The following is a 12,421-nucleotide window of genomic DNA, read 5'->3' on the forward strand; positions in this document are numbered from 1 at the left end:
CAGGCATGCACCACCACGCCCGGCTAATTTTGTATATTTAGTAGAGACGGGGTTTCTCCATGTTGGTCAGGTTGGTCTCGAACTCCCGACCTCAGGTGATCCGCCCGCCTCTACCTCCCAAACTGCTGAGATTACAGGCGTGAGCCACAGCGCCTGGCTCAGGAGATTTCCTACAGCTCAAAATTTGTAAGGCAAAGAGATGACCACAGGTCTTGTGAGAGTGGAGAGCGACCTCGGCTCTCTTAGTCCCGCCTGGCCCACCAGGCACTGCACAGTACGGTAGAGGCCCCGCCCGACCCAGCCCTTTAATCGGCCCGTTGGAATCACTATCAACCCGCCAATTCTGGCCCCTCCCCTGTCTTCCGGATTCACTCTCTCACTTCCTGCCGGGCCCAGGCTCAGGCCCCGCCTCCGTCTTGTTTGGAGGAATCCAATCGAACCTGGAGGGCTGCGCTCCGCCCTATGCCTCGCCCGCCTCTTTCAGGAGCAATCAGAATCAACTCAGGCCCCGCCCCCGCTTCGGTCCGCCGAGACCACGCCCCTTCGGCGCAATCAGGGCGTCTGCTGGCCCCGCCCCCTAAAGCCCCGCCCTGTCGAATCTTATCCCTGCGCTGCTTCTGTGGCTGCATCTTCCAGACTCCGCCCCGCGCGCGCAGCTGCAGCCATGGCAGTCACCGCCCAGGGAGCCCGCAGGAAGGAGCGGGTCCTCTGCCTGTTTGACGTGGACGGGACCCTCACGCCGGCTCGCCAGGTAGGACCCTGAAGTTTGGAAGCTCCCGCCGGGAGTGTCACGCGGACACCCCCGAGGCTGAGTGTGGGATCTGCAGCAGAGTGACCGTGGACACGCCGGGACCGAGTGTAGCATGCGGCAGTACCCGGCCCCCTGACATCCGGGGCCACCCACCGGGAGTGAGGGGACCTGGCCCTCCACGTCAGTGCCCCAGCAGCGTCCCTGCCTGTGTTCTGCTTGGGAGTGTTGGGGTAGGATCCAGTACTGGAGGGAAGAGGCTGCGATCAGGGGCCTAGCTCCCTCTGTCCCCAGATGCTTTCACATGCCCCTAGGGCCTGGCTCCCGGAGGCCCCAGCCTCCTGAGCTGGGGATCCCACCCTAGTTCAGCTCTACAACGCACCAGTGGTCAGAGCTGGCTTCTGAACCGGGGTTCCAGGCACACAAGCACGCAGCCAAGTGTCAGTCACCATCTGGTAGGAGACAGGGGGTCTCAGAGTCTTCCCACCCCGACCTTTGCAGGCCTGGGCCTGAGTCTAGTTTCTGAAGCCCTATCATCCACCTTACCTTCCACCCCCAGTCGTGGAGCAGAGAGGGCTTCTTTTCAAATTCGTTTATGGGCTCTACCCACCCGTAGGTGAGAGGCTTCAGGCCTAGTCTGTTTGCTGTGAGGACACTGAGGCATAGTGAGGGTAAGAGTGTGGTTTTCTTCTAAAGACTCACTGTGTTGAGCCTCTTACCTCTGCTCAGTTTTTCTCCCACTGGGTCTCATTGTGAGTGAGTCCCCAAAAGCCCCCTCACCAGCTGGATGCATCAGTAAGCAGGTTTCATTCGTGCCCTCCAGTCTGGGTTACCTGTGGGTAACCCACCCTCCAGTCTGGGGGCCTCAAGGACCAACCGACAGGTCTCCTAGCATGGGGGAACAGTGGGATGGGCTTTACTGGGCAGTGGCTGATGGGAACCCAGGTCTTAGCCTCCTCTCTTAGGTCCCAAATGCCCCTCCCCATCCTCTGTGGTGAAATTACCCTGGCTCGGGCCCTGAGGACTCAAGGAAGAATCAGCCCGCTCTGCCTTCCTGCAGGGGTGGGTCCGGGAGGAAGATGACAGGACTGGAGGAAGATGACAGGACTGGAGCGAAGGTGGGCTGGGTGCAGTGGCTCATGCCTGTAATCCCAGCACTTTGGGAGGCCGAGGTGGGTGGATCACCTGAGGTCAGGAATTCGAAACCAGCCTGGCTAACATGGTGAAACTCTGTCTCTACTAAAAATACAAAAATGAGGTTGGGTTCAGTGACTCATGCCTGTAATCCCAGCACTTTGGGAGGCCGAGGTGGACAGATCACAATGTCAGGAGTTCAAGACCAGCCTGACCAATATGGTGAAACCCCGTCTGTACTAAAAATACAAAAAATTAGCTAGGCATGGTGGCATGCACCTGTAATCCCAGCTGCTCGGGAGGCTGAGGCAGGAGAATCGCTTGAACCAGAGAGACAGAGGTTGCAGTGAACCGAGAATGTGCCATTGCACTCCAGCCTGGGCGACAGAGCGAGACTCTGTCTCCAAAAAAAAAAAAAAAATAGCTGGGTGTGGTGGCATGTGCCTGCCCATAGTCCCAGCTACTCAGGAGGCAGAGGCAGGAGAATCAATTGAACCCAGGAGGTAGAGGTTGCAGTGAGCCAAGATTGTGCCATCGCACTCCAGCCTGGGCAACAAGAGTGAAACTCCATCTCAAACAAACAAATAAATAAACAAAAGAACTAGAACAAAGGTGGCAGGGCCTAGGCGCAGTTCTGACGCCTCCCTCTGACCTTCTGTTCCACAAACATAACAACCTGAATAAGAACAGCCTATTAATTTGTCTACGGGCCAGCCTCTGTGCTTAGTGCCTTTTGAAAGTTAATTTTTAATTGTACACATATTCATGATCACACTCTCCTGGTAAAGAATGAAAACCTAACAGAGAAGGGTAAAGTCCCCACTGACTACACCAGGATCCCAGGCCTGGCCCCCCTCCCCAAGGTAATGTGGTTACTGTGGTGTGGCTTTCCTCCAGGCCTTTATCTGGATCTGTTTGCCCAGAGCAAATATTAAACATTGTTTTGTGGGGCTATTTTTGTTGTTGTTGTTCTTTGGCTCCTCAAGAATCAACTTGATTGTGATGCTATTTTGTTGTTGTTGTTAGAGACAGGGTCTCGCTTTGTCAGCCAGTCTGGAGTGCAGTGGCGCCATCACAGCTCACTGCAGCCTCGAACTCCTGAGCTCAAGTGATTGTCCCGCCTCAGCTTCTGGAGTAGCTGGGACTACAGGCGAGTGCCACCATGCCTGGCTAATTTTTTTTTTTTTTTTTGGAGACAAAGTCTTGTTCTTGTCCCCCAGGCTAGAATGTGATGGCGTGATCCAGGCTCACTGCAACCTCAACCTCCCGGGTTCAAGCGATTCTCCTGCCTCAGCCTCCTGAGTAGCTGGGATTACAAGCGCCTACCACCACGCCCAGCTAATTTTTTAACTTTTGTAGAGACAGGGTTTTGCCAGGTTGGCTGGGCTGATCTCGAACTCCTGACTTCAGGTGATCCACCCGCCTGGGCTTCCCAAAGTGCTGGGATTACAGGCACGAGCCACCGCGCCCGACCGAAAATTTTTAAAAATTAGCCAGGCATGGACTGGGCGCAGTGGTTCATGCCTGTAATCCTAGCACTTTGGGAGGCCCAGGTGGGTGGATCACCTGATGTCAGGAGTTCAAGACCAACCTGGCCTACATGGCAAAACCCTGTCTCCACTAAAAATTTTTTTTTTTTTTTTTTTTTTTTTTTTTTGAGACGGAGTCTCGCTCTGCCGCCCAGGCTGGAGTGCAGTGGCCGGATCTCAGCTCACTGCAAGCTCCGCCTCCCGGGTTCACGCCATTCTCCTGCCTCAGCCTCCCGAGTAGCTGGGACTACAGGCACCCGCCACCTCGCCCGGCTAGTTTTTTGCATTTTTTAGTAGAGATGGGGTTTCACCGTGTTAGCCAGGATGGTCTCGATCTCCTGACCTCGTGATCCGCCCGTCTCGGCCTCCCAAAGTGCTGGGATTACAGGCTTGAGCCACCGCTCCCGGCCTCCACTAAAAATTTAAAAAAAAAAAAAAATTAGCTGCGCATGGTGGCAGGCGCCTGTAATCCCAGTTACTCAGGAGGCTGAGGCAGGAGAATCGCTTGAACCCGGGAGGCAGAAGTTGCAGTGAGCTGAGATTGCGCCATTGTATTCCAGCCTGGGCAGAGGTTTCAGTGAGCCGAGTTCACACCACTGTACTTCAGCCTGGGTGACAGAGCCAGACTCCACCACAGAAAAAAAAAAAAAAAAGACCAGGCGCACTGGCTCATGCCTGTAATCCCAGCACTTTGGGAGGCCGAGGGGGGCAGATCACTTGAGGTCAGGAGTTCGAGACCACCCTGGCCAACATGGTGAAACCCCGTCTTTACTAAAACTACAAAAATTAGCTGGGTGTGGTGTTGGGCAACTGTAGTCTTGGCTACTCAGGAGGCTGGGGCAGAAGAATCACTTGAACATGGGAGATGGAGGTTGCAGTGAGCCAGGATCACACCACTGCACTCCAGCCTGGGCGACAGAGCAAAAGTTCGTCTCCAAAAAAAAAAATTTTTTTTTTTTTTCATAGAGACGATGTCTTCCTTTGCTGCCTAGGCTCTAAACTCCTGGGTCAAGCAATCTTTCTGCCATGGCCTCACAAAGTGTTGGGATTACAGACCTGAGCCATGGTGCCCAACCTGTCTAATTTTTGGTGTCTAAGCTTCGTACTGCTTCAGATCCAGTTAGAACGTGGGCTCCCTGGGTTCTGAGCACTAAGTGAGGGCTACGTGGAGGTCCCAGACATGCTGAAAGCCAGAATGCTGTGCTTCCCCTCTCCCCCCATAGAAAATTGACCCTGAGGTGGCCGCCTTCCTGCAGAAGCTGCGAAGTAGAGTGCAGATCGGTGTGGTGGGTGGCTCTGACTACTCTAAGATCGCTGAGCAGCTGGGTGACGGGGATGAAGGTAAGAGTGAGACTGGGGGTAGAGGGAGTGGGGAGTTTGAGAGATTCCTGGGCATCTTCAAAGAGCCGGTCCTGCTTCTGTGGGGCAGAAGTAGAGAGAGCAGCCAGATAGTTCCCTCACTGATGTGACAAACACTTGAGCACCTCCTACTGCCAGGGATTGTGCCAGGCCCTAGAGAAATAGCTGGGACAAAGCAAGCAAAACCTGCCCTTATGCAGTTTACATTCTCATTTCTGCCTGCTGAGTCTTGATTTCCTCATCTTTAAAATGGGCTGAACTGGCTGGCATGGTGGCTTACGCCTGTAATCCCAGCACTTTGGGAGGCCAAGGCAGGTGGATTACTTGAGATCAGGAGTTCAAGACCAGCGTGCCCAACATGGTGAAACCCCGTCTCTACTAAAAATACAAAAAATTAGCTGGGTATGGTGGCACGTGCCTGCAATCCCAGCTACTCGGGAGGTTGAGGCAGGAGAATCGCTTGAACCTGAGTGGTGGAGGTTGCAGTGAGCCAAGATCAGGCCACTGCACTCCAGCTTGGGTGACAGAATGAGGCTCTGCTTCCAAAAAAAAAAAAAGGGCAGAACCAATGATGGCTACCATTTGTCAAAAATGATCATGTGTTAATGTTATTCCATTGCATTTAATTCCCACAATCACACTTTAGAGTAGGCGTGATCATCCCATTTAACAGAGGACGACTCTGAAGTTATCCAGAAAATTGATTGGACCTCAGAGCTCCTGGTCTCAGACCAGTCAAAGTGGGTGCCTCCAGTTCCTCAAGCCAGAAACTTCCTCGAATTTTTCCTTTTCCCCACCTCTTGTTTATTCCATCAGCAAACCCCAAAATATCTCCCTGTCCCCTCTGTCTCCATCTCCACCATGCCTTCATAGTCTAGGTAACCACGTGCCACCCAGACCCCGCAACAGCCTCTGAGCTGTGCTCCCTGCGCCTCCCACCTCCCACCCACTCCAGCTGCTTCTCCTGGCAGCCAGAGCTGAAACCTCCAACTCTCCCACGCAGCCAGCCTTGAGAACCCAGTGCGATGGCAGCTGTAGAGCAGAAGGAAACTCATCTGCAGAGGGGCAGGGGAGCACAGAGTGTAAATGATGCCCTCTGCCAGAGAGTGCCGCATGGCTTCCAGAGGAGGAAGCTGGATCTTGGAGGATGAGTGGCAGGGAAGCCAGGGAAGGGCGGTCCTGACAGAAGGACCTGCATGGATGCCTGTGTGCAGAGGCCCACAGGTGTGACTGACTTCTTTGGAAGAAAACCAAACTGCAGAAGGAGAAAGGCTAGAGAAGCAGGTTGCAGCCTCAGATTGAACACATGTCCTTTGAATACGAAACCAAGGGTGTGGGCTTCCTGTCTCTTTACTTGCCTATGGGATCACAGACCTGGTGTCACAGTCTTTCTTCCTCCTGTCCTCTATGTGACCCCGAAGTCATTGAGAAGTTTGATTATGTGTTTGCTGAGAACGGGACAGTGCAATATAAGCACGGACGACTGCTCTCCAAGCAGGTCAGTGTCCCCCAGGGCTTAGCCAGGGGCACCCCGCTTTTCCATAGTGGAGCAGTCCAAGGGTGCCTTCTGTCCGGGGCTGGGGGAGAGACACTGTGCCTGTCTCAGGGTCAGGCAGCCTAGGCCACGCTCAGAGCCCTGTGTTCCTTGGCCAGACCATCCAGAACCACCTGGGGGAGGAGCTGCTGCAGGACTTGATCAACTTCTGCCTCAGCTACATGGCCCTGCTCAGGCTGCCCAAGAAGCGGTGAGGTCCCACCAGCCTGGTCTCCAGAACCTGGGGCCTGAGGGAGGAGAAGTGTGGGTCCCTCAGAGGGAGCCTGGAGCTACCTGGGCCCCTGATTTTTTACGGGGAGTGTGGATTATTTTCCCCTTTGGAGTCCTAGGAGGCTGGGGTCCCAGGTGGGGCTAGATTTGAATTCAGGGCCGTTCTGGTTCTCTCTGGCTCCCGCCCTCCCTCACCACCAGTGGAACCTTCATTGAGTTCCGGAATGGCATGCTGAACATCTCGCCCATCGGCCGGAGCTGCACCCTGGAGGAACGGATCGAGTTCTCCGAACTGGACAAGGTACCACTAGCTATGCAACCTTAGGCCTGTAAGGCCTCAGTCACTCAAGTTATCTGAGCCTTTATTTTCTCATCGGTAAAATAGACTGGGGGGATGTGTTCTGATTTAACTGATACCCTTTCAGGCACCTACCGTGTGCCATTGTTGTAGACACACGTGCATCTTTCCAACGCTGCTGGTCCCCCTTCCTAGGTGACCAGCACCAGCAGCCACCCACTGAGCCAGGCCAACACCTGGGAACATCATTTCCACCTTCCCACCCACATCGGGTCCAACAGCTCCTATTTCATCAGCCTCTCGAGTCAGTGTCAAATCTGTTCATCTGCAGAACTGAGACCCCACTCTAGATGACCGCTTTCCCCCGCCCCAGGTTGCCCCAACTTTCCTCTCTGTCCCTCTCTACCCACTGCATAACCCTGCCAGCCTGCTTTCCGGCAATGCCACTGAGAACCTTTCTTTCTTTCTTTTTTTGGGGGGGCGGGGAGGGAGATAAGAGTCTCATTCTGTCACCCAGGCTGGAGTACAGTGGCATGATCTCAGCTCACTGCAACTCCCACCTCCCGTGTTCAAGCGATTCTCCTGCCTCAGCCTCCCAAGTAGCTGGGATTACAGGTGTGCACCACCACACCTAGCTAAGTTTTGTACTTTCTTAGTAGAGACAGGGTTTTACCACGTTGGCCAGGCTGGTCTTGAACTCCTGACCTAAGGTGATCCACCTGCCTGGGCCTCCAAAAGTGCTGAGATTACAGGCGTGTGCAACCGTGCCCGGCCCATTAGAACCTTTCAAAGGTGTCAGCCGCATTCACCTCCCAGCCCTGCCCCCTCACTTACAATCCTTCCTTGCTTCCTCATTTCCAGCTGGATGATGTTCTAGCCCCCTGCTATGGTGCCCCAAGCCCTGAGGGCTCTGCCTGGCTCCGGCTCTCCGCGTCTCCTCTCTGTGCCCTTCAAGTTCCACTTTCTATTCCTGGAACACACCAAGGTCCTCTCACCTCTGCCTGTGCTGCCCCTGCTGAACCTTGATGTGCATTTTGCTTTTCTCCCCACTGCCTCCCTCCCTCTCGGCGATGGAGTGATCCACCCTTCCAAACCTTTCCACGCTGGTCCGTCCACGTCGTTCCATCATTCTCTGACCTGTTCGGTGGCTCTCCCTGCCCTCTGCTCCAGCTATGGCCTCTTGGCTGATTCTAGAGTGCTGTGCCTCTGCCAAAGCACACTTCTCTCAGGCCCAGCTCGTCCCTCCTCCTCTCCTTCAAATCACCTTTCCTGTCCTTTTCCCAGTGGGGCCTCCCAGAGTATCACATCCACTGCTGCACTTCCTGCTCCTTCCCCTACCTTATTTCTCCCCAAGCAGCCTTGGACAACTTCCACCATCTACTTTCTTTTTTTTTTTTTTTTTTTTTTTTTTTTTTTTTTGAGACGGAGTCTCGCTCTGTCACCCGGGCTGGAGTGCAGTGGCCGGATCTCAGCTCACTGCAAGCTCCGCCTCCCGGGTTTACGCCATTCTCCTGCCTCAGCCTCCTGTGTAGCTGGGACTATAGGCGCCCGCCACCTCGCCCGGCTAGTTTTTTGTATTTTTTTTTTTTAGTAGAGACGGGGTTTCACCGTGTTAGCCAGGATGGTCTTGATTTCCTGACCTTGTGATCCACCCGTCTCGGCCTCCCAAAGTGCTGGGATTACAGGCTTGAGCCACCGCGCCCGGCCCCATCTACTTTCAAAACCCGAATTACTGTCTGTCCCTGTCCCAGAACTGTAAGCTCCATCAGGGCAGGGATTTCTGCGGCTTGTTCTCCTCTGGATCTCCTATGCCTGGCACACGGCATACTTTTTGTCGTTATTGTTGTTTTTGAGATAGGGTCTCAACTCTGTTGCCCAGCCTGGAGTGCAGTGCAGTGATCCAGTCCTAGCTCACTGCGGCCTTGAGCTCTCAGGCTCAAGCGATCCTCACACCTCAGCCTCCTGAGTAGCTGGGACCACAGGTGCATTCCTCTATGCCAGGCTGATTTTTAAAATTTAAAATTTTTTGTAGGGATGGGATCTCACTGTGTCTCCCAGGCCAGTTTTGAACTCCTAGCCTCAAGTGGGCCTTCTGCCTCAGCCTCCCAAAGCACCAGGATTATAGGTGTGAACCACTGCGCCTTGCAAAGAAATACCCTTTTTTTTTTTTTTTTTTTTTTTGGAGACAGAGTCTTGCTCTGTCACCCAGTGCTATGGGACAATCTCGGTTTACTGCAACCTCTGCCTCCTGGGTTCAAGCAATTCTTCTGCCTCAGCCTCCCGAGTGGCTGGGACTACAGGTGTGAGCCACCACACCCAGCTAATTTTTGTACTTTTAGTAGAGACAGGGTTTCGCCACGCTAGCCAGGATGGTCTTGATCTCTTAACCTTGTGATCGGCCCTCCTCACCCTCCCAAAGTGCTGGGATTACAGGCGTGAGCCACCGCACTGGCCTAATTTTTGTATTTTTTAGTAAGGACAGGGTTTTGCCATGTTCAGGCTGGTCTCAAACTCCGGCCTCAAGTGATCTGCCCACCTTGGCCTCCCAAAGTGCTGGGACGTGAGCCACTGCGCACAGCCCCGGGGACTTTTTTTGTTGGAGTAGTTGCAACTGGTCATTGGCAAACAACCACTCTCCCACACACACGTGCTGAGAGGTGATCCCTTCCTGGCCACCCAGGTTCCCAGTCCCAGCTCTACCCATTTGCCTCGTAACCTGGAAAAACAGCTTTATTACCGTGTGCCTCAGTTTGCTTATGTGTAAGGTGGGGGTAATAACAGTTCCCATCCCATGGCCTGTCATGAGGACTGGATGAGGTGGCGCATGGACCATGCCTGGCATGGGGTTGGGGAGCCACACGCTAACTCCCCACCTTCTCAAGTATTTTTGGCTCTTGTTTGCCCCCTTCTGGCACTGGAGGGGCATAAACCTTCCTGATCCATGTGCCCTGCCCCGGCCCAGAGCTGGTGTAAATGCTTGACCCAGCTTGTCTTCCAGAATGCTGAAGTGGGGATGAGTACTTCCCTTCCTTAGATGAGGACACTGAGGCCAGAGAGTGAGTAACCAGCTCGAGGTCACAGTGCCAGTCCCTGCCGAGGCTGGCCTTGCACGTGGGGCTGTGCAGTGACCAGCCTTGTTCTCCAGAGACGGGAGGTGCAGCCAGCCTCGGCCATGTGGAAACATTTCTTCACAGCTTGGGACACTCTCAGCCCACCTAGAAGGCTCAGCACGCTCACGTGGACTGTGTGCCCAGCCAGGGCCTGGCACACAGCAGGTTCTCTGAGCTGCCATCCGCCCCCTCCCCTCTGCAGAAAGAGAAGATCCGGGAGAAGTTCGTGGAAGCCCTGAAAACAGAGTTTGCCGGCAAAGGGCTGAGGTTCTCCCGAGGTACGTCCACCCTGCAGAGGGCTTGGGAGGCCTGGTACAGGGCCCCTCCTCGAACCTTCCGCCCCTTGCAAGACCAGGCTGTGGCCCCCAGTAGCTTTAGGAGCCCCTCCCCCACTCAGGGCAGAGGGGGTGGCTGAGCCTGATGCAGAAAGGGGCTCAGCGTTTACTGGCCCCCAGTTTTCCCCACCTCACACCTCAGTGGTAAATGCCCTATGCCCATCCAGTTTCTCAGGCCAAAAACCGGAGCCTCTCCCTTGAATGCTCTCCCCCGCCCCTTCCCAAGTCCAAACTCCTAGAAGTCCCAGGGCCCTGCATCTGGAATCCCACTGGTGCTCACACCTCCACTGCCAGCAGCTCATCCCAGCCTCCAACTGACCTGACGCAGCCGGGCTCCTCTCTGCCACCTCACCCGTTCCCCAGTGGCCAGAGAGGCTGGAGCTGGAGTCATGGTGTGCCTCTGCCCAAAGCCCTCCCTAGGCTCTTCCTCCCTCTCCACGTGATGCCCAGGGCCTGCCCGTCCTCGCCCTGCCTCTCCCAGCCTCCTCCCTTGCTGGGACACTCATCTTCTTCCCTGCGTCAGGGGCTGTACTTTGTTCTGTGCCTCAGGTCCCAGCTCATTGCCACCTCGTCAGAGGTCTCCCCTGACCACCCTGGCTGGATGAGATTCCCCCACCCACTTTGTAGTCTTGTAGTCTTGTTTGTTCTCCAACCTGTGTCATAACTTCCTTGAGGATCCTAAGTCTGTCCCGTGTCCTGTTCCTGCCCCGTGTCCCAATCCCCAAGGGTTGTTGAATGAATGAATGAACAAGCAGCCCTTCTGTTAGCCTTGTCTGCCCCTCCCAGCAGGGAATAACAGTCCCCACCCCTGCCCACAGGAGGCATGATCAGCTTTGACGTCTTCCCCGAGGGCTGGGACAAGCGCTACTGCCTGGATAGCCTGGACCAGGACAACTTCGACACCATCCACTTCTTTGGGAACGAGACCAGCCCTGTGAGTGTGGCCCACCCCAGGTTTCCCCCAACACAGTGGACAGCCAGAAGCCAGGTCTGGTGGCTTCTCCAACACAAATCGCCCAGGTCAAGGCCAGAACACAGGGCAACACAGCAGACCTCTTGCGGGGGCTCCTGGAGAACAGCCATTGCTCACCAGCCCCGTTACACAGATCAGAAGGCTGGGGCCCCGAGAGGGCTGGGCACTTGTTCTACATCACACAGCAAGTCAGGGCGGGTCTGACAGGAGTGCGAAGGTGGGCTTCCTGCCAGTTCTGAAGGGGCAGGAGGAGGGGCAGGTCCTTAGCAGCCAACGTGGAGAGGGACTCCGCCTAAATATGCCTCCTCTGCCCGTCCTCTGTGTGCAGGGTGGGAACGACTTTGAGATCTTTGCTGACCCCCGGACTGTTGGCCACAGCGTGGTGTCTCCTCAGGACACAGTGCAGCGATGCCGGGAGATTTTCTTCCCAGAGACAGCCCATGAGGCGTGACCGGGGCCCACATCTGTGCGTTGTGACTTCTGAAGAGTTTGACCTAGGCCTAAAGAGAGGTCCTGGTGTTGGATAGATGCCAGGGCCCCTCCTCTGGTCCAGGACGCCTGCTGCAAGGCCCACCCGAATGGGGCCAGAGTCTGTGTGGACAACCGACCCTAGCCAGTCAGCTCCTAGTGGCACTGGCTCCATCCTCGCAGAGCCCAGAGTGTTCCCCATGCTCCACCTGGTGGCCGAGGCCACAGCCGCTGCTTGTATTTCGGTACAGAACAGGTTTCTGCGCCAGGAGGAGGCGTGCACAAGTGTCGGTACGAGATCTAGCCTGCCCTGCCTGCCTGTCCTGGACAGTGGGGTATGGTGGCGTAGGTGCCTATTCCCTGGACGGTGGGGTGTGGTGGCGCAGGTGCCTATTCCCTGGATGGTGGGGTATGGTGACATAGGCGCCTGTTCCTGGATGGTGGGGTGCGGTAGTGCAGGTGCCTATTCCCTGGACGGTGGGGTATGGTGACGTAGGCGCCTGTTCCCTGGACAGTGGGGTATGGTGGTGCAGGTGCCTATTCCCTGGATGGTGGGGTATGGTGGCGTAGGTGCCTGTTCCCTGGACAGTGGGGTATGGTGGCGTAGGTGCCTGTTCCCTGGACAGTGGGGTATGGTGGCGTAGGTGCCTATTCCCTGGACAGTGGGGTGTGGTGACGTAGGTGCCTATTCCCTGGATGGTG

The 12,421-nt window shown here is 55.4% G+C and overlaps 2 protein-coding genes across 24 annotated transcripts in view; both read left to right on the forward strand.

The window, feature by feature from the left end:
* Positions 1–12,421, forward strand: part of PMM1 (phosphomannomutase 1) — a 12,780-nt gene continuing 359 nt past the window's right edge. For 4 of the 23 annotated variants that reach the window (XM_050806086.1, XM_050806100.1, XM_050806096.1 and 1 more), the window contains exons 1-9: positions 1–751; positions 4,635–4,752; positions 6,192–6,268; positions 6,424–6,515; positions 6,737–6,836; positions 10,146–10,221; positions 11,097–11,212; positions 11,580–12,068; positions 12,327–12,363. In XM_050806086.1, the coding sequence (XP_050662043.1) occupies positions 665–751; positions 4,635–4,752; positions 6,192–6,268; positions 6,424–6,515; positions 6,737–6,836; positions 10,146–10,221; positions 11,097–11,212; positions 11,580–11,702 (789 nt within the window). In that variant the 5' untranslated portion in view covers positions 1–664 and the 3' untranslated portion in view covers positions 11,703–12,068; positions 12,327–12,363. Of the gene's footprint in view, positions 752–4,634; positions 4,753–6,191; positions 6,269–6,423; positions 6,516–6,736; positions 6,837–10,145; positions 10,222–11,096; positions 11,213–11,579; positions 12,106–12,178; positions 12,290–12,326; positions 12,401–12,421 lie in introns of all 23 variants that reach the window. The other 19 variants (XM_050806081.1, XM_050806097.1, XM_050806082.1 and 16 more) reach the window with 8 other exon arrangements.
* PHF5A (PHD finger protein 5A) overlaps positions 4,109–12,421 on the forward strand; it is a 132,354-nt gene continuing 124,041 nt past the window's right edge. The window contains exon 1 of the mRNA XM_050806157.1: positions 4,109–4,118. The gene's annotated coding sequence lies outside the window, so the exon portion shown is untranslated. The remainder of the gene's footprint in view (positions 4,119–12,421) is intronic.

This window comes from Macaca thibetana, chromosome 10 (assembly GCF_024542745.1).
Source record: "Macaca thibetana thibetana isolate TM-01 chromosome 10, ASM2454274v1, whole genome shotgun sequence".
In the NCBI taxonomy this organism is placed as follows: Eukaryota; Metazoa; Chordata; class Mammalia; order Primates; family Cercopithecidae; genus Macaca; species Macaca thibetana.